Raw genomic sequence first — 25,065 nt, 5'->3', positions numbered from 1 at the left:
TTATCCATTCTGTATATAATGGTTTGCCTTTTTTTTTAATAGACACCATTTAAGGTGTACATTTCTTTTATGTTCCACTTAAACGCATCACACAAGTGTCTGTGTAGCATCTTCGTTATTGTTCAGCTCTAAATATTAAAAATTTTTTTCTTTGACCAGTGTTTTAAAATGTGTCAGTTTTAAAATTATGTAAATACTTAGTGACTTTGCCCTCTATATGCATGGGTAATCATTGTAAGATTCCTAACAGCTAAATAAATTTAAGTTTTCTAGAAAAATAAAAAAATAAAATAAAATTATGTAAAGAAACTGATTCCTAACTTAATTCCACTATGATCACAGCATAATCTGTAAGAAATTAATTTTTTTGGTGTTTGTTGAGGCTTTGTAGCTAGGTTTGAGGTCATTTTAAAAAATAAATGTTTCATGTGTGCTTGAAAAGAATGTATTGTCTCTATTTGCTAGGTGCAGGGTTCTACATAGGTCCATTGGATCAAACTTTCGTATTGCATTGTTCAAATCTTGCTAACTTCAGCAAATTGATTTATCAATCATTAGGCATGTTTTATTAAAATCTATTTTATTTGTGAATTATCCATTTCTTCTTGTAATTTGGTAATTTTTTTGTTTGGAGGCTATGCTACTGGATATGTACAGATTTGGAATTACCACAGTCTTCAACCTACAACTGATTTTGAACTTTTTATTCTAGGTTCATGCTTTAAATATCCTTAGAGCCTTGTTCAGAGATACACGTCTGGGAGAAATTATTATCCCTTACGTTGCTGATGGAGCTAAGGCTGCAATTCTGGGCTTTACATCACCAGTCTGGGCAGTAAGTGCATTTGCTATTTATTTTCATTGACTTAATTATACCTCTGAGTAGGTTTTAATAAACTAACCTTTCTCTGGATGATATAAAATATGTACTGCATTTTATTAAGGAGTTACTCCAAGGGATAAATCCTTGGATCAAGCTACATTTTGCCCCTTGGTATTTTATGGTTACATTCTGTCTCCTTTGTTGGCTTATTAGCCATAACTCTTTGTTTTCTTATTTTAGTATTTGCTTTAGAGTTTATAGTATATATCTTTAACATCACAGTCCGCCCTCAAGTAATATTTTACCATCTTAAAGTATAAGAACCTAGCAATATATACTCCCATTTCTCTCCTCCCAGTCTTTGTGCTTTTATTATACATTTTACTTTTATGTATATTGTAAATCCATACTACATTGTTATTATTTTTGTTTAAACTGTCAATTATCTTTATTTAAATACTGACCATTTTAACTATTTTTAAGTATACAATTCAGTGGCATTAAAAACATTCACAGTGTTGTGCAGTCATCACCACTCTCCATTTTCAGAACTTTTTCATCTTCCCAAACAGAAACTGTACCCATTAAATAGTAACTCCCCACATCCCCCTTCCCCCAGTCCCTGGTAACCTCTCTTCTTCTTTTTGTCTCTATGAATTTGCCTATTCTAGGTACCTCATGTAAGTGGAATCATATATTTGTCCTTTCATATCTGGATTGTTTCATTTAGCATAGTGTTTTCAGGGTTCATCCATGTTGTAGCATGTATCATAATTTCATTCCTTTTTAAGGCTGAATGAAATTCCATCATATGGATATATGACATTTTGTTTATTCTTTCATCTGTTGATGGACACTTAAGCTGTTTCTTTTTGGCTAGGGTGAATAATGCTGCAGTGAACATTGGTGTACAAGTATCTGTTTGTGTCCCTGCTTTCAATTCATTTGTGTATATCATATAGTAATTCTGTATTGAATTTTTTGAGGAACTGTCAAACTGTGTTCCACAGTGGCAGCACCATTTTATACTCCCATTAGAGTTCCATTTTCTTCACATCCTCACCAGCACTTGTTATTTTCTATTTTTTTGGTAACAGCCATCCTAACAGGTGTGAAGTGGTATCTCGTTTGATGTTTTGATTGCACTTGATGTTGAGCTGGAAGCAGAATGACTCTGAGTATCTGAATGTGTCTGTTGTGAGCTCTGGGTATCAGTGTGTTGAGCGAATGCTGGAAATATACTTATCAAAAGGTGAAAAAAACAGATGTAAAACATGAAAATGGGGGAGGTTAAATGCTGAGTCACTTTTTTTGTTTGCTTTCTTTTGTTTTTTGCAATATGATTACCATCCAGAAACTTTTTGATTCAGAACTCTAAGATTGTGGGCAATACCCAGTACAGTTTTCAGATTAAAGAAAGTAAACTTTCACTTTTTAAAAATAAGTCCTGGAAGAAACACCATGATTTTATTGTTTTTTCTACATCATTGTGCCTTCTAGAATAAAGGAGACTAACCTATGGTTTGTAGGCACTCGAGTGTAGCGTTAAAAAAAAAAAAGGACTGGCAAAGGGAGAGGAGAAAAGAAGCTAGACCTTAATATATTACCTGCAGAATGGAGAATTTACTAGAAAGGCAGGCTTTCCAATTAGTGAGCTGCACAAACCAATTCATAACTCTCTGATGAGCCTCTATTTGAGAGTCAGTATATTGCAGTGGAGCCCAAGGCACAGACTCCCAACATAAAGAGGAATCCTCAAGATTGCCAGCTGTTGCCTGGAAAATAGTACATCTTCCTGTAAGAAAGATAAATGTCTGAAATTCTGTCTAGGAGCATTGCCTAACTACTCCTGAGGACACGGTGTTTACCTTTTACATTTACAGGAAAACAGAGCAATACCTGTATACTGTCAGGAGAGGTAGGTAGGAATGTGGCTTGACCATCAGGAAGAATAGAGATCATAAAGCTGATTGCCAGAAATGTCAGTATTGTTTTCTTTAAGCCATTCATTCCAGATGAACAGAGAAATGTTCTGTATGAAAGGGCTTTCAGAGAGTGAAACCTGGTGACTTTTCCAACTTTAGGAAAACTGAAAGTATCAGAAATGAATGGATCTTTTTTTTTTTAAGTCTTTTTTGGAGACCTTTTAAACAGTAACACATGGGCACTGCAGAAAGTCTGAAAATACAAGCATAAAAGGAAAAGGAAAAGTCACCAGTTTAACTACCACACAGATATAATAGTCTTTAGCATTCGAATATGTTTTCTTTCTCTTTTTTCTATGTGGCTTTTCTGTGTGTGTAGTACTCATATGCACACATAATCTATAAAAGCCTGCACAAATATATATAAGTGCTTATGTATAGTTTTATATGGGGGGGATCTTCCCTTTTAACACGTTTTTTTTGTGGTTTTTTTTTTTTTGCGTTACATGGGCCTCTCACTGTTGTGGCCTCTCCCGTTGCGGAGCACAGGCTCTGGACACGCAGGCCCAGCGGCCACGGCTCACGGGCTCAGCTGCTCCGCGGCATGTGGGATCTTCCCAGACTGGGGCACGAACCCGTGTCCCCTGCATCGGTGGGCGGACTCTCAACCACTGCGCCACCAGGGCAGCCCTTAACACGTGTTTTAAAGGAATCTTTTTTGTTTCTATTCAGTTTATTTGCTTTACCAGAGAAAATAAACATCACAGCTATAATGATCCATACTCTGACTTAAATATATCAATTGTTCTGTTTCCTTCCATATAAAAACCTAATCTAAGTTACGCCAGAACCATGTCAACATACTCAATGAATGTGAAGAAGTCTTCATTTTACAAAACAATTAACCATAGCATTCTGTGTGAAGTTGTTTAAAGAGTGGTTTTTCCTGACTGTGTGTGAAATATGGTTTGATTTACAGAAATCTGATTTGTACACATCTTCTCAGGAATATATCTTGTACCTAAAGGTGACTCCATCTGTACTTTTGGCTTAATTGTTTTTCCTGGTAAGTTAGAGAAAAAAAAAAGTAAAATAAGCTTAATTTTAATTTTGCAGTAAAGGAACCTTTTCCAGGAAGCATTCATGTGTATATTTAATAGTTTGTACAGAGTCCTCCATCTTTGTATTGAGACCACACAAATCTCTCAATCTTTGCCACCTATTAGGCATTTTTAAAAGCCAGGGGAAATGTATTGTTGTAAATATATATAAGACATTAGGCATACCTACTGGTTACAGACAATATTAAACACTAGAAATACAAGGATAAGTAAGACATAATCATAATAGTGACTGTCTTATTGACTGTTTTCCATGTGCTTGGTATCCTTTACATTGATTATCTCAGTTCATGCTCAGAGCAATCCTGCTAGGTAGATTCTGTTACTAGAATCCCCATTTTACAGATAAAGAGAGGAGAGAGGAGAAATAACTTTGTCCAAGGACGTACAACGATTATTTGTGTGATTCTAGAATCTGTGCTATTATCGGGGAAAGTTTTGGGTATTATAGGAATACGGCGAAGGTGTATCTTACTTACCTTGTATGGTTTTGACCCTGTCCTTAGAAAACAGCTGGAGGTATAGCCTGGGTGCTAAGGTTTTATTGAATGGTACAAACCTACAGCAGCAGGAATGAAGGAAAAAGGGAAGTGAGGCAAGAAAAGAGAAGAGACATTATCAAGCAGGCATTGTAGTTTAACTTGCAGGAAAACTGAGCTGCTTGTCTGGTCATGTGGTGTATCTTCTAGTCAGGCCATGTGAAACTACCTACTCTGGGAACAGTCCCACCTTCTCTCTCATATTGGTCAAAGTTTACCCCTTGGGGCATTAACACAACTTGCACAGGTGTTGACACAACCCTTGGGCAGCTGCTAGAGAAGCCAGATCCCATGCCCTGTGATGTAGTATCTCATCTGAATCTGGAAATGGCTGGATGAGCCACAGTCACCATTGGTGTCTGGGGTTTGACACTTGGCTTCCACTGCTGTTGAAAAACCCTGCATGAGAGAGTTTCACAGTAGGGGGATGATGGGCTTTGACTGATGTAGTGAAAAGTGAAGACTCGATTGTGAGGTGGCAGGAGGGAAGGCGGAAGACCAATCAGGAAGCTATTGTAATAGTTCTGCCAAGTGATGATAGTGGCTCAGAATAGAGAAATATTAGTAAAGATGGTGACAAGTGATAATCTTCAACACATATTTTAGAGATGAAGCTAGTTTAGTTAAAAATTAGGTAACAAAGTGATTTGTAGATACATATATCTATGGAAACAGAATTTTCTGGGCAAGTTTTGAAAACTGAGACATTTCTGGGCATTTCCTTTTTTATGTTCAGCTACCTGATCTTCTTTCCCTGCATCCTCATTGTAGGGCAGTTAACTCATCTTTCCAGCTTGCCCAGAAGCTCCATTGAGTATGCCACCTTAGGGTCCTTCTAAGACCCACACCAGGTTTATATTTCTATCTGGTACATCTTACTTTGCTTCCCTCAGGCCAGCTCTGGTTTACAGTGTGCAGTGGGTTTGAGGAAGAAAAAGAGCCTTTCAGATCTTCCCATTAGTGCTGCCATGTGCACTCTATTCCTCTTTCGGCACCGTCGACAGGCCCTGCTGGTGGTTGTGAGGTTGCCACAAGGGTGCCAGGCTGAGGGCTGTGCGGTGCTGAAACTCAGCCATGCTCTGCTTATTACACTACATGCCTTGGCGTGGAGCTTTATTCACTCACAGGAAGAGTACTTTTTCCTTAATTCACCTGTAGGTGGTGCATGGGCTACTAGAAGCTCGGTCTCTTCTTTTCTCATGGGGTAAGTGTCTTGCTACTTTGGAAGAAAGTCACCCTGAATTCCAGACAGGGCTGGCCCTCCCCTTAATCATAGGACCAGAAATCATAGTACAGTTTTCCTGGATTTCAGATGAGGGACTTGTGACCTGAAGTTTTAAGTGTCTTTTTCAAGGTCCGTGGCTAAGAGGTGATGGAAGGCAAATTAGAATCGAAATCCCATTTAATTTTTTCAGAAAGTATTTCTTTCTACTATAAACTGGCACTATGTACACTAGACAAAATATTTCATAATATTATATGCAGATCCCATCTTCAAGGATGTGACTGTCCATAAAGGGTGAAGGTATATGGTGCGTAAATGATTGTACCACATAGTGATTGCACGTGATAGGTTCTCCATTCATATTTTTAAAATAGTTGTTAAGGCAGCATTTATGTTACATAAGAAAAGACATAAATGTATAAGAAAAGTATGTAGTATACATAAGTAGACATATACATATATACACACATACACACACACACTGCTTTGTGAAACCTAATTTTCATTTACTTAACTCTTCTGTATCTTACAGAAATCTGTTTGGAAACTCTTGTACTACAAAGGAAAGGAAAAGCATATGTAATCAGCTAATAGAAGGGGAAAACTTTGGCAGCAGTTGTCAGTTTGTAGCTGAATACCAAGTCTCTATCAACTGTATGTTGGGGACTTGATGGGGAAGGTAGTAAGAGAACAGGTTTTCTGGTGTTTTCCTTGTGATAAGGATTGATTATAGTTGGAGTTATTTGGCAGCCGTTCTGTTGTCTCCATTTCTAACTTTATTACTACTTGCTCTTTTCAATTGTTACTTTCCTTTTTACTTGCACTCTCCTTGCTCCTTCCTTACTAATAAACAGGACTATTTTCTATGTTTACTATGAGTTTTTCAAAATATACTAACACTGTATATGAACTTTTTTGTTACCCACGTTAAGATTTAACATCAGTGAATCACGTTAGTATTTACTATCCATGTTTTAGGAGTTGATAATGTAGTTTGTCAGTTAGTCACAACCTTGTTCTCAATTGTACTTCTACCTAGTTCCCCTCCTCATTAGCTTTATAGTGAACAGGGACAGAAAATATGGATGAAATATTAGAAAATAAAAAGGGGTACCTGAAACAGATGTCCTTGAACTATTAATACTGTCACACAGAAACAAGGACACTCTTCTAGCTTAAGTAACAAGTAGTCTTCATGCTAGTTATTTTGCTCTACATTTATAGTAACTTTTAAAAATGTTATGCTGTGTAACTTCTACACTTTTAAAACAGTATATATATTTCAACATGTGGAAATCAATTAATAACCCGTACAAATAGACTAAAGAACCAAAAACCACATGATCATTTAAGCAGAGGCAAAAAGGCAGTTGACACAGTCTGACACCATTTCATGTTAAAAACACTCAATAAATTAGAAATGGAAGGGAACTTTCTCAATCTGATGAAGGGTATTAATGAAAAATCCATAGCTAACAATGTACTTAATGGTAAAAGACTGAAAGCCTTTCCCCTAAGATCAGGAACAGGACAAGAATATCCACACTTGTCACATTCAACATTGTACTGGAGGTTTTAGGTAGGGCAGTTAGGCAAGAATAAGAAATAATATCAGCCAGATTGGAAAGAAAGATGCAAAACTATTTCTGTTTTTCAGTTGCACTTACATATAGAAAATCCTAAGGCGTTCACACACACACACACACACACACACACAATTAGGGCTAATAAACAAGTTCAGCAAGGTTGCAGGACACAAGATCAATTAACAAAAATCAGTTGTATTTCTATACACTACCAATGAATAATCAAAAAATGAAATTAAGAAAACATTTCCATTTATAATAGAATCAAAAAGAATAAAATATTTAAGAATAAATAACAAAAGAATTACAAGATTTGGGCAATGAAACTTACAAACCATTGTTGAAAGAAATTAAAGAAGGCCTAAATAAGTGGGAAGATATTCCATATTCATGGACTGGAAGACAGTATTCTTAAGATGGCAATACTCCCCAATCTACAGATTCACTATAATCTCTGTTAAAATTCTGTTTTGACTTTTTTGCAGAAATTGACCAGTTTATTCTAAAATTGAGAGAGAATGCAAGAGACTCAGAATAGCCAGAACAATCTTGAAAAAGAACAGAATTGGAAGACTCACATATCCAAATTTCAAGACTTACACAAAGCAACAGTAATCAAGACAGTGTGGTAATGCCTTAAGGATAAACTTATATAAATCAATGGAACAGAATTAAGAGTCCAGAAATAAAACCTAACTTTTAATTAAAAAGGTGCCAAAACAATTCAGTGGGGGAAAGAATAGTCTGTCAACAAATGGTACTGGGACCACTGAATATCCACATGCAAAAGGATGCTTTTGCTTCCTATCTTATACTATATTTAGAAATTAACTCAAAATGGATCAAAGTCCTAAATGTAAGAGCCAAAATGATAAAACCTTTAGAAGAAAACATAAGTATAAATCTTTGTGACCTTGGATTAGGTAATGGCTTCTTAGATATGACACCTAAAGCACAAGCAACAAAAGAAAAATTGTAGATTAGATTGATCAAAATTTAAAATGTCTGTGTTTCAAAGCCATACCACTAATAAAATGAAAAGACATTTGACAGAATGGGAGAAAATATTTGCAAATCATATATCTGATAATCATATATTTGGTATCCAGGATATATAAAAAACTCTTACAAATCAATGATAAAAAGAACCCAATTAAAAAAATGGACAATGAATTTGAATATATTTCTCCAAAAAAAAAACCAAAAAAGATACACAAGTGACCAGTAAGTACATGAAAAGATGCTTAACATCATCCATTATCAGGAAAACACAAATCAAAACCACAGTGAGATAACCATTTCATATCCAGTGGGATAGCTATAATTTAAAAGGTGGACCATAACAATTATTGGGGAGGATTTGGAGAACTGGTGAAAATGGAACTCTCATACAGTGCTGGTAAGGATGTAAATGGTACTGCCACTTAGGCAATTTCTCTCAAGGTTAACATAGAGTTACCATGTGACCCAGCAGATTCACTTCTTGGTATATACCCAAGAAAAGTGAAAACATGTTCACACAAAAACTTGTATGTGAGTGTTCATAGCACCATTATCCATAATAGCCAAAAAGTGGAAACAACCCAGTGTTCATCAAATGGTGAATAGATTTTTTAATGTGGTATATCCATTCAGTGGAATATTATTCAGCCATAAAAAGGAATGGCATACTGATACATGCTACAACGTGGGTGAACCTTGAGAATGAAAGCCAAATGAAAGAAGCCAGACATAAAAGGCTGCATGTCACGTGATCTCATGAATATGAAACATCCAGAATAGGCAAATCCCTAGAGACAGAAAGTAGATTAGTACTTGCCTAGTGAGGGAGAATAGGAAATGACTGTTAATGTGTATAGGGTTTCATTTTGGAGTCATGAACATATTCTGGAATTAGGTAGTGGTGATAGTTTCCTACTTTGTGAACATAGTAAAAACCACTGAATAGTACCTCAAAGATGGTGATGTGAATTATATCTCAATAACAGGAAAATTAATTTTTTAAATGTCTTAAAAGTTTATCATTTGGTCACCTTTGGAGATTGCTATGACATGAACTCATTCTGCACACTGGTAAATTTATGGAAATAATTCTGTACTAACTGATAACAGAATGACCAAATAGCTCATGAAGGAAAGCTTTTTTTTTTTTAATGGCAGTTTTTCTGAAAATTGTAACTAATTGATGGTAGAATATCACTAATTTGCTATACCTACTGGAATAAGTAATGATAATCACTGGCTACTAATGAGGGAACTTGATGAATGGATCAAGCTGGTAATCTGTTTGATCCATCTTAACATTACTAAAAGACATTATGTGTCTCCTGCCTTCAATCTATCAAATCAAACAAGGGAGTTTTCTTTCTTGGTTGGGGTGGCGGATGGGTGCCCATTCACTTTGTAAAACAATCCTCTACAGTATTGATAAGGTATGCCTCAGCAGGCATCCTCTTTCATCTTCAGACACTCCTGTTTTAGGTTTACTGCTTCTGGCAGTCTTTGTCGGAAAGTTTGGTTTAGGGCAAGATGGAGTTTGTGTTTTGATTTTTCTTTTCTTTTTATGTTTTTGTATGATTCTTGAGAGATGATAGGGTCCTGGATGACGTTACCAAGTCATCTTGAACCTAAGGAGTCTTTGGGAACTAAGTCAATGGCCTAGGTGAGAGATAATCAAGACCTGAGCTAGGACAGAGGCGATGTTGATAGAGTAACAGGACAGTGATGTGTTTGGGGATATTAGGCAAGGCACACAGTAGGGACTTCATTAATGTTTGTTAACTGTTGAATGGACATAAGTGAGTTTGTCCAATTTTAGGGTTTTATTGCAATTATGGTATGAATTGTGCCAGTGTATCTGTGGTCCATTTCAAGAGTTACCACACATAAATTGAGTATCTGTGGTCCATTTCAAGAGTTACCACACATAAATTGAGTCAGTCATGTGCTTCTAGAGGAGAGGTTGCAAACTGGTGGCTGATAGGTCAAATCTGGCCCACAACTGTGTTTTATTTGGCTTCCACAATAGTTTTTTTTTTCCTTTAATTTGTTGCCAACTTTTCAAAATAGATTTCACATAAAAGTTGGGGTTTCTGGCTTCTCTTGAAAAAGCAGAAGATCTGGCAACACTGGGCTTACATTCCCCTCAAGGCAGCAACTTCAGCTGAAGCTGAATAGTGACTGCATTAGACCCAGTCCTCTGCTGCCTCTGTCACTCACTGTCCTTATGGGCATTTGAGTTGTGATCCTTACTGCAGTGGTTTCAGGAAGCTATCTTCTAAATCCTACATTGTTACTTTTAACTACCTTTTTTCTTATATTGCTATTTAACACACCATATGACTCCTATCTAATTAGAATATAAGCTCTGTGTTAGCAGGAAGTGTGTGTGTTCTATTTCTGGACATTCTCCATGGGGTTGGTATAGGGCCTTACACACTCTAGGGAAGTCAGTATATATTTATACATCTCTACTCTGATTTGGCAAGGTAATTGAGGAAGCCCAATATCCCATGGCTTTCAAGACATTTTTATGATGTAGGAAAGCGTCTTGACACATTGGTTTGGAAATAGATCTGCTTTATTATTACCATTTGAAGAAATGATTCATGTTTATAGCTTTTTCTTCTTATTTCTGTGAACCAGTTGCCTCAGATAATCTTAGGGTTAAAATTACTTTGTTAGGTTACTGCAGTTGTGTGGTTAATAACATTTTGTATATGATATTAAATATTTTCTTGGCCATATTAATAATGTGGATCCTTTGAGTTAGGTCTGATAAGTATTTTCTCATAGGTAAATGATTACAGAAAATAAAAGGAAAGAGCTGAGCTCTTTCTTGGGATATTCATCATCAGAAATGATATGGGAAAATGAATTTATTGTTTCTTTTTAAGTGTTATTTAATGATACAAGTACAAAGAGATAATGAAAACAGTTGATGGTAATATTAGAAGTATAGGAAAAAGCTGTGTTGTGTGCATGTGGTTGGATTGTAGAGCTCAGTTTAAGAGGAAGTCATTAAGGTAATTACTATAAAGTTATTGAAAATTGTCTTCTTTTATGGTCATAAACCACATCTTCTTTAGCCCCACACTAGGCAATCGGGTAATGATTTTGAATGTCTAGTTTGAACATTGTAAATGTTGGTTTCACGCCATGAATATTTCTTAACCTTTATTGTGTATTTATTTTTACATTAGGTGAGAAATTCATCTACACTTCTCTTCAGTACGTTGATCACAAGAATATTTGGAGTTAAAAGGGGAAAGGATGAACTTTCCAAAAAAAATAGGTAAGCTTCATCTAATGCTAACTTTAATTTTTTACAAAATACTGTCCTGGACAAAAATAATTTTGGGAATTTTGCTTACTTTTATAGATTCATCTAGAGCATAAAACTATAAAAATGCTATGGTATATTAACCTATGCTGCCAAATTCTAAGCCCTTGGGCAAAAATATCTACTGTTTAATAAGTGGACCTTTCAAAGCAGCAAAAAAATATATATCAGAGTAGCAAGGGCTGAAATGTAGAGCTTCTTTCTCAGTGCAACAGCTAAAGTTTGTTTTTTTGTTTTGTTTTGTTTTGTTTTTGATTTACGTCTTCTTCAGGTATTCCTGAAATGTCCTATATTGCTTTTTCTTGATGTGTCATCAGGTACTAGCTTGTGCAATATCTTTGCTTTTATAGTAACTGGAAGTTTAAATGTTTATAGTACACTCATCGGGACATGTCCCAGATTACTTTTACATTAACCTCTAACCAAGGGGAGCAGTTACGGATGTTGGTCACACAGAATAAACAATGCTTTTTACTTTTAGGTCTTCGGTGTTATGTTTACTCTCTAAGACATTTTCCTCTTAAGGTTTTTTTAATGTCTGGGAAAAAACTTACTGAAATGTTTTGATTATGAGTAATTTTTAGATACAATGCACAAGTTCTGTTTGTTGGTTTTTAAAGAAGAGAAGCTTTGAATAGCTGTTTCTTTAGCACTTAGGAGGGTTTAGTGTTAGTCTAGTGGCTTGCAGTTGTTAACACTAGATGTCACTGTCGCTGCATGCTTAATCATTTCTTAACTTCATTTACTATATCTGATTTGGCCCAGTGGTCTTTCTCTTGATGCTCTAGAGATAAATCAGGCCCTATTCCTCTCCTGCCTAAAAAAGTTGACGATCACACTTTTAAGTCAGGTTTTAAGCTTTTGTTTATTAAAATATATTTTCTTGTGATGGAACTAAGTCTTAGGAATGAGAAAATATCATGAAATAATTTTATGATGCACCGTTGGTAAATCTAATGAAATCTACTGGTAGTTCTGAATTGTTATTTAAATTCCTATTTATCACCCTATAAAATTCAATAAATATTTAAATGGAAAGCAGTTGGCTGTAAGTGTGAATTCCTTGAGTATACTAAGGAAATACTAGAGAGTTTTTTTTTTTAGCTGGGTTGTATTTCTAATAATGATAACATTATTCCTTTGAAAGGTTGATTGTAATTTTTACTATTTAGCTGGTTCCTAAATAAATTCTTCCTGTCACTAGTTTGAAATCACTAATATTTGTTTCTTTTTAGCTTTGCTTATTTTGTTAATAATTCAATAAAGTGCTATGGTTTAAAACAGTTTGGTCATATTATAAGGCCATGATAAATAGTGCATAAATAAAATATGATATGAGGTTATCAAACAAGTGGAATGAATGTTTAAAACTGAACTCGAAAATGAAGAAATGCTTTTTTTCCCTTTTACTTTTTATGAAGTGAGTGATTCTTGGATGTGTATACAAATTTTACTTTATACAGGAGAAAATGATCAGATTCATTTTATGTAGATTGCATCTGAAGGAGGGTGGAAGAATAGCACAGGGAAACCACACTGTTGTAATCTCTTTGCCACAGCTTGCTGATGTGAACCTCCATTATAAATTCATTCCTCATAAATAAGAAAGGTTACAAAATATATAACTTTCCTAGAAAGAGGGAAATAGAATATTCATATAATTGTTTTGAATAAAGCTGAAAAGTGAAATGAAGGTATGAAAAAGTTAATTATTTTTAATGTGATAAGCATTTTTGGTAAGAGTTTTTATTTCAATAACCTGAAGGTTGGTATATGTCATTATATATACAAGGCTTCTGTTCTTTGTTTAACCCTTAAAGAGTATATTTCTCGGCAGGACCCACTAGATATGCTCTGCAAAACCTTTAGTGTCTTAAACTTGCCATTATTTGTAATGATTCTTCTAGCTGTAGTTTGTTTAATTATGTCACTTTTGGATGAAATGTTTATATACCTGTCCGCTACAATATTAACTCCCTGTGGGCAGAACCTTTTGCTTCTATTCTGTGTATGTATCATGGGCACTGTAAGAATGCTAGTAATAATGATGTCTTGTTGGTTGGTTACTCAACCACTGAATAACTAAACTCAGCCAATGAGACCTCATAGGCCAGTGAAGTCTACTTTCACAGCCACAGATTGTTCTGTGCACAGTCTTGCAAATGTGTGGTCTTGATCAGAAGGGAACTGGACAGAAAAAGGACATCTGCCTTTCCCATCTAGTGGAAAAAAAGTCTATCCTGGAGTAAACAGACTTAGTTTCTAAGCATTTCGCTACCACTGGAGATGACCTTAATAGACTCCCTTACCCGCTTTGCACTTCAATTTCTCCATCTATAGACCAGGAATAATAAGATCTGTGTTCTGTACTCATAGGGCTATAGGGAGAATAAAACAAACTAGTAACAGTTCATTTTCTTTTAAAATATTGGAAGTCCTATGCAACTAGAGATGTAGTTTGCTTTTTCTCTGTTACCACTTCTATTATTGTACTCATCTCATTGTCTTACAGTTCCCCTGTGCTTTTGGAGTACAGGGTCAGTATCTTATCCTTATTTTTGTATACCTGGTGCCTAGCATAGTGTCTGGCATGTAATGGCGAGAAATACTTGCTTACTGAATAAGCAAATTTTGTTACTAGATGAGAGATGAGAAATCTGGTGTCTACTCCTGGCTTTGTTGCCATAGACCTGCCATAACCAACTGAAACAAGTTAGTTAACCTCTCTGGGCCTTAGTTTTCTCCTCTAAGATAAGAGATTTGGACTATCCTTGAAGTCTCTTTATTTCTATCAAATACTAAACTAGGCTTTACATAATTGTTACTAGAATTATGAGTTTGGTGAACTGCTATGTTCCCGGTGCCTAGAACAGTACCTGCTTGGTGGTAGGGACAAGAAGTTCCCGTTTCATGTATAAAGAAAAGAGCAGAGGTTCTGCATCCCCATTTATAAGTATATAGAGTATGCTTGAAATGATTGAACTCTAGAGCTCACTAGCCTTGTTCTAGATGTGTCTTTTGGATTATGAAGAATGAGAAAACATGTTTCACTTGTTTGTTTTAAATAATGGTATTACATTTAAATTTTCTAAAGCTCCTTTCCTTTCTATTTATTACCCCCGGAAGGACTTGGCCTGACAGAATGAGTAATTGATCCTCTGTATTTTTATTTTTTATTTTTTTGCGGTACGCGGGCCTCTCACTGTTGTGGCCTCTCCCGTTGCGGAGCACAGGCCCCGGACGCTCAGGCTCAGCGGCCATGGCTCACGGGCCTAGACGCTCCGTGGCATGTGGGATCTTCCCAGACCAGGGCACGAACCCGTGTCCCCTGCATCGGCAGGCGGACTCTCAACCACTGCGCCACCAGGGAAGCCCGATCCTCTGTATTGATAGAATCAGAAGCTCCTCAGCTCTGTGATGTGAGGAGGGTGCCGGGCATTCCAGAATAGCCTCCATCTGCACTGTGAGTGGGCTCACCTTGGTAGTTCCTCATTCCTTACAGGGCAGGAGCTAAACCAGTGTGATCTTTAACTCTAGGTCTTTCCCTTTAGCCCCTTTGTGTATTAACTTTCAACTGTTCTATTCCCAGGTAAAGGACAAATATCAATATACATGTGGTAGTCTGAAAAGCTTTATTTTAGACTTTGCCAAAGCTTCATACAGGTGCTCAGTGTACAGAGTGTTCTATAGCTCTTGTTCTCTCTTCATTTTAAATCAGTCAGCCAGTAAGAATTCGTAAGCATTTGTCATGAACTCAATATTGACACGGTAGAGGAGTCCATGAGAAATATAAAAGGTGGACCTTGTTCAAGGAGCTTACGTTTCAGCTAGGGAAACGAGAATTGTCATCTGTTGTGAAGCAGATACAAATAGAAGACAACATACAGTAATCAGCTGCACAATATGGTCTGAATAATGGCTGCGTTAGAAGTTCACTAGTGGGAGAGTTGAGTGGAGCACTTGGGGGGACTGTTTCTTATAAAGCTTTGGGGATGAGTAGATTTGGTGTACATGGAAACAGGTAGGTTGAAAAAGAGGAACAAAAGAATAATAATCTTGTTTTCAGTGTTAAGTACAATCTCAATTCTGTCTTGTTAGAGAGAGCTCATATTCAAATTAATAGCTTAGGATGATTTAATACAGTTTAAGAGGAAAATGTTTGTAAAAGGATCACCAGGTCCAAGTAAAATTATTTCTAATGACTATGTTAGGAGATGTTAAATTGTATTTGTTTTATTTTCCTGGGTATAAATAACAGAGAATTGCTTTAGTCATTTCCCTTAACGTCTTAGTTGTGTAGGTCTGGAAGGATCCTCTGAGGGACATCTAGTCTAGTCTAGCCCCTTGCTTAGAGACAGATTTTGAAGCAGTTTCCAGACAGATTGGCTTCTCTCCTGTTCTTCATGTTTTCTAGGAAAAGAGATTCCACAAGTTTTTGTGGTTACCCACTCCATTGTTTAGGAAAGAATTGGATTCTCAAAACTAAAATTGGGAGCTGTAGGGCAACTAGGTTTTTAAATTTTAGAGAATGTAATTATTAGAATTCAGAATAGCTTATTTGCTTTAAACTACATAGTAGTTTGTAGCAAGTGTCTGTTTGGCCCAACTGAAGATTAGAATTTTCTTTTGACTGTGGCCAGGATAACCTTAACATCCTCAGACCCAGTGGATTTTCGTCTTCTCCATTTAACAAGCGTTTATATTGCATTTTCACTCTGGGCCCTCTGCTGGGCACTGGGATCCAAAGATGAATCAGACATACTCTTGGCCCTAGGGAAACTGACAATCTAATGAAGAATATGGCAGTTACCTGTGGCGCTAGAGTCTCTATTCCACTCGTGTAAAAGGAATGGAGAAGTTGTGAAGGGAGATGGCATATCCTTAGCGCCTATTTGCTTGCTTGGCATGTGCCAAATTCTTTATAAGTGTCTATTTTAGCCTTCATCACAGCCCTGCAGAGTGGATAGAGTCATTCTAATTTCACACAGGAATGAACTAGGGTTGGTGAGATTGAGTTATTTGCCCGAGGTCATACAGCCAGAAAGTGGTAAAACTAGAACCCAAATCCAGCTACATCTGCAGAGCACATGCGGATTTACCCACCGGCACACACAGCCCCTCATGAGCAGTGAGTCACTTTTGAGAGTGTGGCTTTAGATTTTACATCCTGAGACTGTGGGAAATGAGGCACTTCACCAAAGTCTCAGTGTGGAGCCAGGACTCTCACATCTCCCATGTGGCAAGTTGATTTTAAGACCTTTTCATTACCCCCAATAGGATATCAGTGTGGCCAGTAAGCCATTTATTTACCTCTATAAAACTCTGGTATTTGATGATAGTTTGGTGCTATGCGGAGAGGATTTGGGGGTTTTGTGATAATCTTTGTCTATTGTATGATGTCTTCTAGGCTTAACCTCATGTTTTTCCAAATCTCTGCTTATATTTTTCATTCATATATTTAATAATTATTTTAATAATAACCATTATTATATTAGTTTTTATATTTAAGAGGACATAAGAAGCCATCCAGTCCCATTCTCATTTTGCAGATGTGAATATTGAGGTGCTCAAGGTCACACAGCTAGTGCTGGAAATAAAGTTAATGGTTACTTTTAGCTCACAGTAAGCTCAACTAGAACATTTAAAAATTTTAGCTGATTATTTATAAATGGAGTTTCTATTAGCAACAGTAATACTAGTTTGGATTCAAATAATTTGAAATTAAGCTAAGAGCCCCAGTGTTTTGATACGGTCTGGAGGTATCATTCATGCATTTTCCACAGTTGTTTACAGAACATTCGATCTGGTTCTTTAGTCAGAGTAGGTAAATGTGTATTCTTGGAGACTGAGAAGTTAAGTACAAGTCTTGTGTAACCCTTGTTGAGAAGTTCTTAAAATCAGAATTAAGTCTATTCTGACACTTTGGCCTACTGGTGAGTTTCATGTTTCAAGTTTTTGTTCATTCTTAGGTTCATGGATCACAGGTAGGAAAACCACAAATAAAAATTTTAACCAAAAAGAAGCTCTTAAAAAGAAGTATGTTCATGAACTTGAAGTGGGAATTAGTCATTGTGTTCTTAAATATTGACTCTTGCGGGGACGAAGTAATCTTTGTTCCTAAGTACTGCTTCAGGCCATTGCCTTCTTTAATAACTAAGGCATTGTTGCTTTAGTTTGAGCATGTTCTATGGAATTTTGGCAATGCGTGCATCCTCTTTCTGCATCTCAGTAAAAGCATGAGCAAATATTTTTTCTTAGCTTTGGTATTTTTGTAGCTTACATTTTATATGAACCAGACTAATATAATATAATACCAGGATTACATAATTTAGGACGTCAGGATTTCTTCCAGGACTATGAGATAAAGTCTTCATTTATCAGGGGTTTTACAAGCAGTATTTGTTGCTCATTCAATACCTGCAGAGAAATACCACAGAGCTCTTTTCCAAATGAGAAAATGGAGTCAAAGAGGTTAAAACCAGAGGGAACAGTTTCTTTAGAACTTGGATAATATTTCTTCTATATTCAGAACTTAGTCCTTATAACTATTGACTTTAGTAATGGATAGTTTAGAAATTCCAGGAATTTTGAACTATTCTTGTTACACACCAAACTTTTAATAAAATACAATCAATAAAATTTTTTCATTGAATATTTACTATGTGCCTTGCCACTCTAATATGTACAAAAGTAGTTTATGACGTGGTCTTGGATTTCAAGGATTTTATCATTTACTGAGAGAGAAGACCAATGTGTGAGCTAGCTTAGGAAAAATGAGTATCAAACTCTGATATTGTCAGGGGATGAGGGGGTCAGAGGAGGATGAGGTCGGGCTTCGTGCAGGAGTCAGGCTTAATCTGGATTTGAAAAAATGGATAGGATTTGAATAGGTAAAGAGGAGGATGTTGCATGTAAGGTTATATAGGCATGAACAAAGATATCGAGGTTGGAACACATGTTGTATATGTCTGAGAAACTTAGAAGATAAACCAGACCAGGACTGAAAGCACATGATGGAAATATTCATCCGTTCATCCATTTAGTCATTTATTCCTAGAGCCAAGGATTCACTGACCATCTATTCTGTGTAAGCACTGAACCATGTTCTGGGGCTATATCAATGAGTAAAACAAATAAGCCAAGGAGACTGGTTTGAATTTTACACAACATTATGAATCATTTATAAGTTTTAGTATTGGAGTATTCCATGATAAAGGCATTGTTTTAGGAATCAGTTGAGAAGTGATTGCATTCTGTGTCCCCCGCTGGTAGTATTGGAGAATATGATGCAAGACCCTGGAAGAAAGTTACTTAGGAATAACTGATACTCTCTGTAGATTATTAAAGCTCGGTTCCAGCTTGGTGTGGGTTTTTTCAGCATTTATTCTTTTTGTTACTTCTAAATTGAGTAGTGACTGTATTAGAGGGGAATATGCCTTATGTTTTAAGGATTACTAGCTTCCTCAAGATATTAAAAAGATATTTATTGAAAAGTAAATTATAAAGTCAAGTAAGTTTTGGAAATGCTGGATTAAATTAAAATTTCTTTATGACAGGACCTCTCAGAACATATAATATGCTACAGTGGTTTTTGTGACTCTTCAAGAGTGGGATGTAACATGCAGTATTTCCCCAAGTTAAAGATCTTATATCTGGGGAATTTATATCTGGGGAAGTCCACCAGATATAAATTTAAAATGGTATCCTGGCATATAGTAGGTGGTAAATAAATATGAATCAATGAAAATTTCATAATTTTAGACCTTTTAAAATCTTATATTTAAAGTGCCTCTTTGGGGACATCCCTGGTGGCACAGTGGTTGAGAATCTGCCTGCCAATGCAGGGGACACACGTTCGAGCCCTGGTCCGGGAAGATCCCACATGCTGCAGAACAACTAAGCCCATGCGCCACAACTACTGAGCCTGTGCTCTAGAGCCCGCGAGCCACAACTACTGAAGCCCACGCGCCTAGAGCCCATGCTCCGCAACAAGAGAAGCCACCTGAGTGAAAAGCCTGCGCACCACAACAAAGAGTAGCCCCCGCTCGCCACAGCTAGAGAGAGCCCATGTGCAGCAGCGAAGACCCAACGCAGACAAAAATAAATAAATAAATTTATTTTAAAAATTAAAAATACATAAATAAAGTGCCTCTCTGGGAGAATGAACTTTATATCCTAAATCAGTTTCTTCTATCATTTTGTCAGAAGAAGATAACATCTGTTTTCCCAAAGCCTTGATCATTGACAATGGGGGAAATAGAGCCTACACCCTGGTTGATGAACTGATCAGCAGGGTCAGTACCAAGCCCATCAAGGTGTGTGTGTGTGTGGGGTGTGTGTGTGTGTGTGTGTGTGTGTGTGTGTTGGAAAGGCAGGTAGGGAGAGGGGAACAGAACAGTAACCAGCTTTGAAAAGGCCTTAGGATCTACTATGATGGCTGAGTTCTATAGCTTTGGTCTCTATGTCTTGCTAGCAGCATACCCTGTTGTTGTCCTTCATCTCCCAAATAACAGCTCCATTTGTTAATATTTAAACAGAGGCTTGCAATAATTCAGACTTGAAGCAGTTAGAATGCTTTTGGCTGCAAGTAGCAGAAAACCGCAATCAAACTTTAAACAATAAGGAAAAGTTATTGTCTCACGTATAACCAAGAAGTTTTAAGGGGGATTGATTCGTTCCAGGTTGATAACGTCATCAGAGACCCAGGTTCTTTCAGGTTTTTGCTGTGCCATCCTGGATGTGAAGGCATTGGCCTCAGGCAAGCATCCTTCGTGGTTTCGAGATGGCCACAGTTCCAGCCATCACGTCTAGATGCAGTACATGCAATATTCAGTGGCCTTGTGGCATCCCTATTTCTTTTTAAGAATGAGAGCACCACCTCTTGTATGTGTTCCCACGCTGTCAACTCCACACCCTACAGACTTTCCTTCACATCTTTGTGGCAGAGTTAACACCTTAGTGTGCCCCAACTTAGCCCTGACGAGGGAAATGGATCCACCATAATTAGCTTAGACTAATTAGGATTCTCCAGTTGGATCTGGGGTTGGTGTCAGCCCTCCTTGAAACATGTGACTACTCAGAGAAGGGTGAATACCCAACCAAAGTCAAATACTGTTAAAGGAAGGATGGGATGAGGGAATGGATGTTTATTAGGTGACTAAATGATGTCTGCTGCTACATTCTTCTAGGCTATCTCAAAAGCTGTGAAAATGTTTCCATTTCATTAGGAAGATAAATAATAATATATGTAGTATGTTAGCCTAATAGGAAAAGTGTATTTTTTTCTTTATTTGTGCAATTCCTCCGTATAATTTTTAAAAGATATGAAGTAGTAAAAGTGTCTGGATATGTGGTTCTGTATAATTCGCTTCTGAAGGCAAGCCTTCATTATAAAATTTTCGCTCAGGAACAAAGTTTTGTCTTCACACATGAAAAAAGTTTTGTAGAGCTTTAAAATAGAGATGCTAAGTAAAATACAATGACTTTCTAAGTCAGAAAATGCTTCTCTGCAATATGGACTATGTCTCTGATTCATAGCTCATCTCTAACAAGCTAACAGAATGTTAACATTGTTTTTTATTATGAACTCTAATTCACACAACATTGATTTTGTTATTGTAGGGCCAAAAGGTGTGAAGTCAAATGATCTAAGTTTATTGGAATTGGTACTTAATTATTTTAATTTTTTAACCAAAAATTCCTATTCTATTTAAATTGAGCATAGTATTTTAATGTTGGGGCCTCTGAATTCAAATTAGACCAACTGTCTTGAACAATCTCTCTTTCTCTATCTGCCAGGTTTTTTTCTTTTCTGTCTTTCCAAACTGTTAGCGTTTTGTTCTGTACAAACTGCCTTTATAGAAGTGGAACAAGAGGCTGTCTAGGTCAGGGCAGACCAGCCCAGCTCAGCAGAAGATGGGGTCAGACTGGCTACCTTTGACAAGGATCAGTAAGTCTGATCCAGGTGCTAAATCTTGGAGGTCTAGAATTTTCTACTCTATAAACACATTCCTAGAGCCATCCATTGCTCCTAATACATCTTTGTCTTTCTTCTGTTTACCTCTATGATGACTCTTGTGAACAACTGATTTAGATACATATAAATGGTCAATTACACACTTCCTCCCTTTAATTCACTTGATCCCCATTTTCACCCCCTACAATCCAAGCCCTCCTTCTAGGCCACTGGTTTCATTTTTATAGTTGGTGGTCTGTTTAGATGGTCCAACATTTTTTTTCTTCATCATTTATTCAGCAAACATGCTTTCTACGTTCAAGACTGAACACTGAGGGGAGTATAGACATTTATAAAATATGGTCTATGTATTTGAAGAATAGTGGAAGAAGTGAGCTAAGACTTGAACTCAACTGTAATGCAAGGTGGAAAGCCATGAGTACTCTGTTAGCTCCTTTCCTGTCTCTTGGGGGAGGAGCCTGCATGTGCCACTCTTACCATTTCCTCTCTTCCCTGCCACTGCATAAGTGCGCCTCTGCAGAGCTCACACTCTTCACACACTCATCCTTTCTAGACTCTTCCTCCTTCCCATCCAAGTTCTTCTACCATTTAGGCGGGAAAGACTCATGCGACCATTTCTTTATCTTGCCTTTGTTCTATCTGTGGGACAAGCAGTGATTCAGATCATGACCAGTAAACAAGAGGGCAGTATTAGTGATATGCCTCCCCTATCTATATTTGGAAATGAAATTCTCTGTACTAATAAAACAGTGTCACTGGCCTCTGACGGTGGTGAATGCCCCCTTTTTCCCAGAAACACACCACAAGTCATCATCTCTTTCTCCTTTCTGCTTTTAATTAAGCCAACTTAATTTTCCTTAAGCTTCAACATTTTAGGGAAGTGAAAGAGAACTTCTCTTTCAATGGTGTTCTCTTGCTTCGATTAGTTACTAATACTGCAATAACATAGGCTTTAACATTTTATCATTGTAAAAGTATAGTGTTTCAAAGGGGAAGTAAATATATTTTCTGTGGGTTATCTGCAGTGCCACCATTTATAATATTTATGTCTTCGGAAAACGTATTTCAATTGCCAGATGATCATTTATAAGTTGTAGCCCTTTCTACAGATGGACATATCATTCTCAAATACTTGCTTGTTCTTTTCCTTCATGTTTTCAGCCCTGACTGCCTTCAACATTGTGCTGCCATGCACTGCCAAACTGGTTGGTTCACCCATGAAAATTGAATTCCAGGGGATTCATGGCATTTTCTATGGAGGTTTCTTTCTCTGGAAATCTCTTCTTGCCCCCACCCCCAGTTAAATTGAAATGTAATGATTTTTCTTGGTTTTGTGTATAATACCACTCTTTCTAGCATTTTTTAAATTTTTATTTATTTTTTGGCTGCATTGGGTCTTCCTTGCTGTGTGTGGGCTTTCTCTAGTTGCAGCGAGCAGGGGCTTCTCTTCTTTGCGGTGCGCTTCTCATTTCAGTGGCTTCTCTTATTGCATAGCACAGGCTCTAGGTGCACGGGCTTCAGTAGCTGCGGCACGCGGGCTCAGTAGCTCCGCGGCATGTGAGATCTTCCCAGACCAGGGCTCGAACCTGTGTCTCCTGCATTGGCAGGTGTATTCTTAACCACTGCACCACCAGGGAAGTCCCTCTAGCATTTTTAAGTAACATTCCTTACGATGGACAAATCATGGTTAACTTAATAATTCTCTTACTATTAAATATTTAGTTTGCCCCTAGTTTTTAAAATATTTTTAATAATGGTGTGGTGAGTATCTTTATTTTAAGAAGTGTTTAAACATGTAGGGTTATTTCTTACGGATAGATTCTCCTTGGTGTGATTTCTTGGCAACAAAGTAATATAACTAGTCTTCAGATTCTTTTTATATGTTGTCAGATTTCTTGATAAATTAATCTGGAAAAACAGTTTCCCCTTGTCACCTTCTTACTCAGGAATTTTCATTAGTTCTCTGTTACCCATGGTCTAAGGTCTCTGCCCCTTTGATTAGCCTTTGTGCTTTTTGTTAAACCTTTTTTTGTTTTGTTTTAACCAACTCTCTACCACTGAGCATTTACAGTCCATCTTATTTTTCCACACTATGCAAAGTGGTACAGGGAATAACCTCATACATTTTAGCTTCTCCCATGTTTTTTGGATTATTTCTTTAGGATAAATGATCAGAAATAGAAGTATAGACTTAAGGAATATAAACATTCCATGAAACTGATAGCCAGACTTCTTTTAAATAAGATATCAATTTACAAATTTGCCAGCACATATAATCTTTCTAGTAGTGGGTATTATTCTTTTTTTAATGCAAATTTAAAAGAATTTATGTGGGGGGGAATTACCATGTTGTTTCAATTTATATTGCTTTTCTTACTAATAAGGTTGAACATTTGCCCACATTATTTGTTGGTTAATTGTATTTTCTTCAGCTTAGCTTTCAAGGCCCTATATAATTTGAACCTGCCCTTTTCACCTTATCTCCTGTTAGTCAAACCCACAAATATTTATTAAACTTCTACCAACAAATACATATACTCTAATCAAGCTAATCTGCCTACCATTCCTTTGAGATTTTCCTTTTTGTTGCTTTTATTCATGCTTTTTCTGCTCCTAAAATGCTTGTCCCTTCTCATCTACTTATCGTATGCTGATTTTTCCCATCCTTTGAGATTCAACCTGAATCTTTTTTTCCTCTAGGAAGTTTTCCCTGACCTGACTATGGCTTCCTTGAGAGCAGGGCCTGTGTCTGATGCCCCTTTTGGCCCCAGTGCCTTGTAAAGGGTCTGCCTTCCATAGGAGGCAAAGAAATGATCTATTGATGTTGCTAAGAAAATGCATGTTAAGTTAGCAGCTCTAGATTTAACTTCTGGCTCTGACTTTGGGCAAGTTTAGTCCCTTGAGCCTCACTTTCTTTATCTCAGCATCATCGTATACTGGGGATGATACTAGGATCTGCCTCCCAAGTTGCTGTGAGGAGTAAGCATGGTAATGCTCATAAAGGGCCTGGTGTAGTGATGCTTGGTGTATAGGAGGCTCTCTTTCAGTGAGAATTGTTTTTAAATTAACTGAACGAATAAACTGGTCATCCCAGCACTCACTGGTCTCCCTTTCCTTAGGCCTCTTCCCGGTGTACCTCAAATGATGTGTGCCGTCTCTTTCTCGTGTTGGTACTGCTTCTTATGAATTAGTTAGGTACCCTCAAATCAATTCCAAGTTCTTAAGGGGAGGGATTGTGTTTTAAGTTTGACGTATATCCTAAAGCACTGTGTAAATACAGATTGGTTAGGTGTAGCTGAGTAGCTTTGGTAGCAGTGAAAACAAGGGCAAGGCAGTGATGAAGACCTCATTTTCTGTTTTTTTACTGAAACCTTTACTGGACCTTTGCTAGAAGAAATTATTTCTCCTAGGGCCTTTAAGAAATGTTTACTTTTGTTGCTTGTTCAGCCAAATGGAGTTAGTTATTCAGTAGAAAATGGTAAAAATATCCAAATAACACCACTGGATTTCACTTTTACATATAGTGTT

At 36.9% G+C, this 25,065-nt stretch overlaps 1 protein-coding gene across 1 annotated transcript in view; it reads left to right on the top strand.

Moving 5' to 3' along the window:
- Positions 1–25,065, top strand: part of LOC308627529 (tRNA (32-2'-O)-methyltransferase regulator THADA-like) — a gene marked incomplete at its 5' end in the record, with an annotated part of 186,029 nt that overhangs the window by 6,270 nt on the left and 154,694 nt on the right. Inside the window, 2 exons of the mRNA XM_081253798.1 lie at positions 713–835; positions 11,422–11,513. Coding sequence (XP_081109924.1) covers positions 713–835; positions 11,422–11,513 — 215 coding nt within the window. The remainder of the gene's footprint in view (positions 1–712; positions 836–11,421; positions 11,514–25,065) is intronic.

The sequence above is a fragment of the Mesoplodon bidens genome, assembly GCF_964165515.1.
Source record: "Mesoplodon bidens genome assembly, chromosome: 14".
Classification (NCBI taxonomy): domain Eukaryota; kingdom Metazoa; phylum Chordata; class Mammalia; order Artiodactyla; family Ziphiidae; genus Mesoplodon; species Mesoplodon bidens.
The sequence above is the reverse complement of the archived record's forward strand: the minus strand, read 5'-3'. Positions and strand labels throughout refer to the sequence as shown.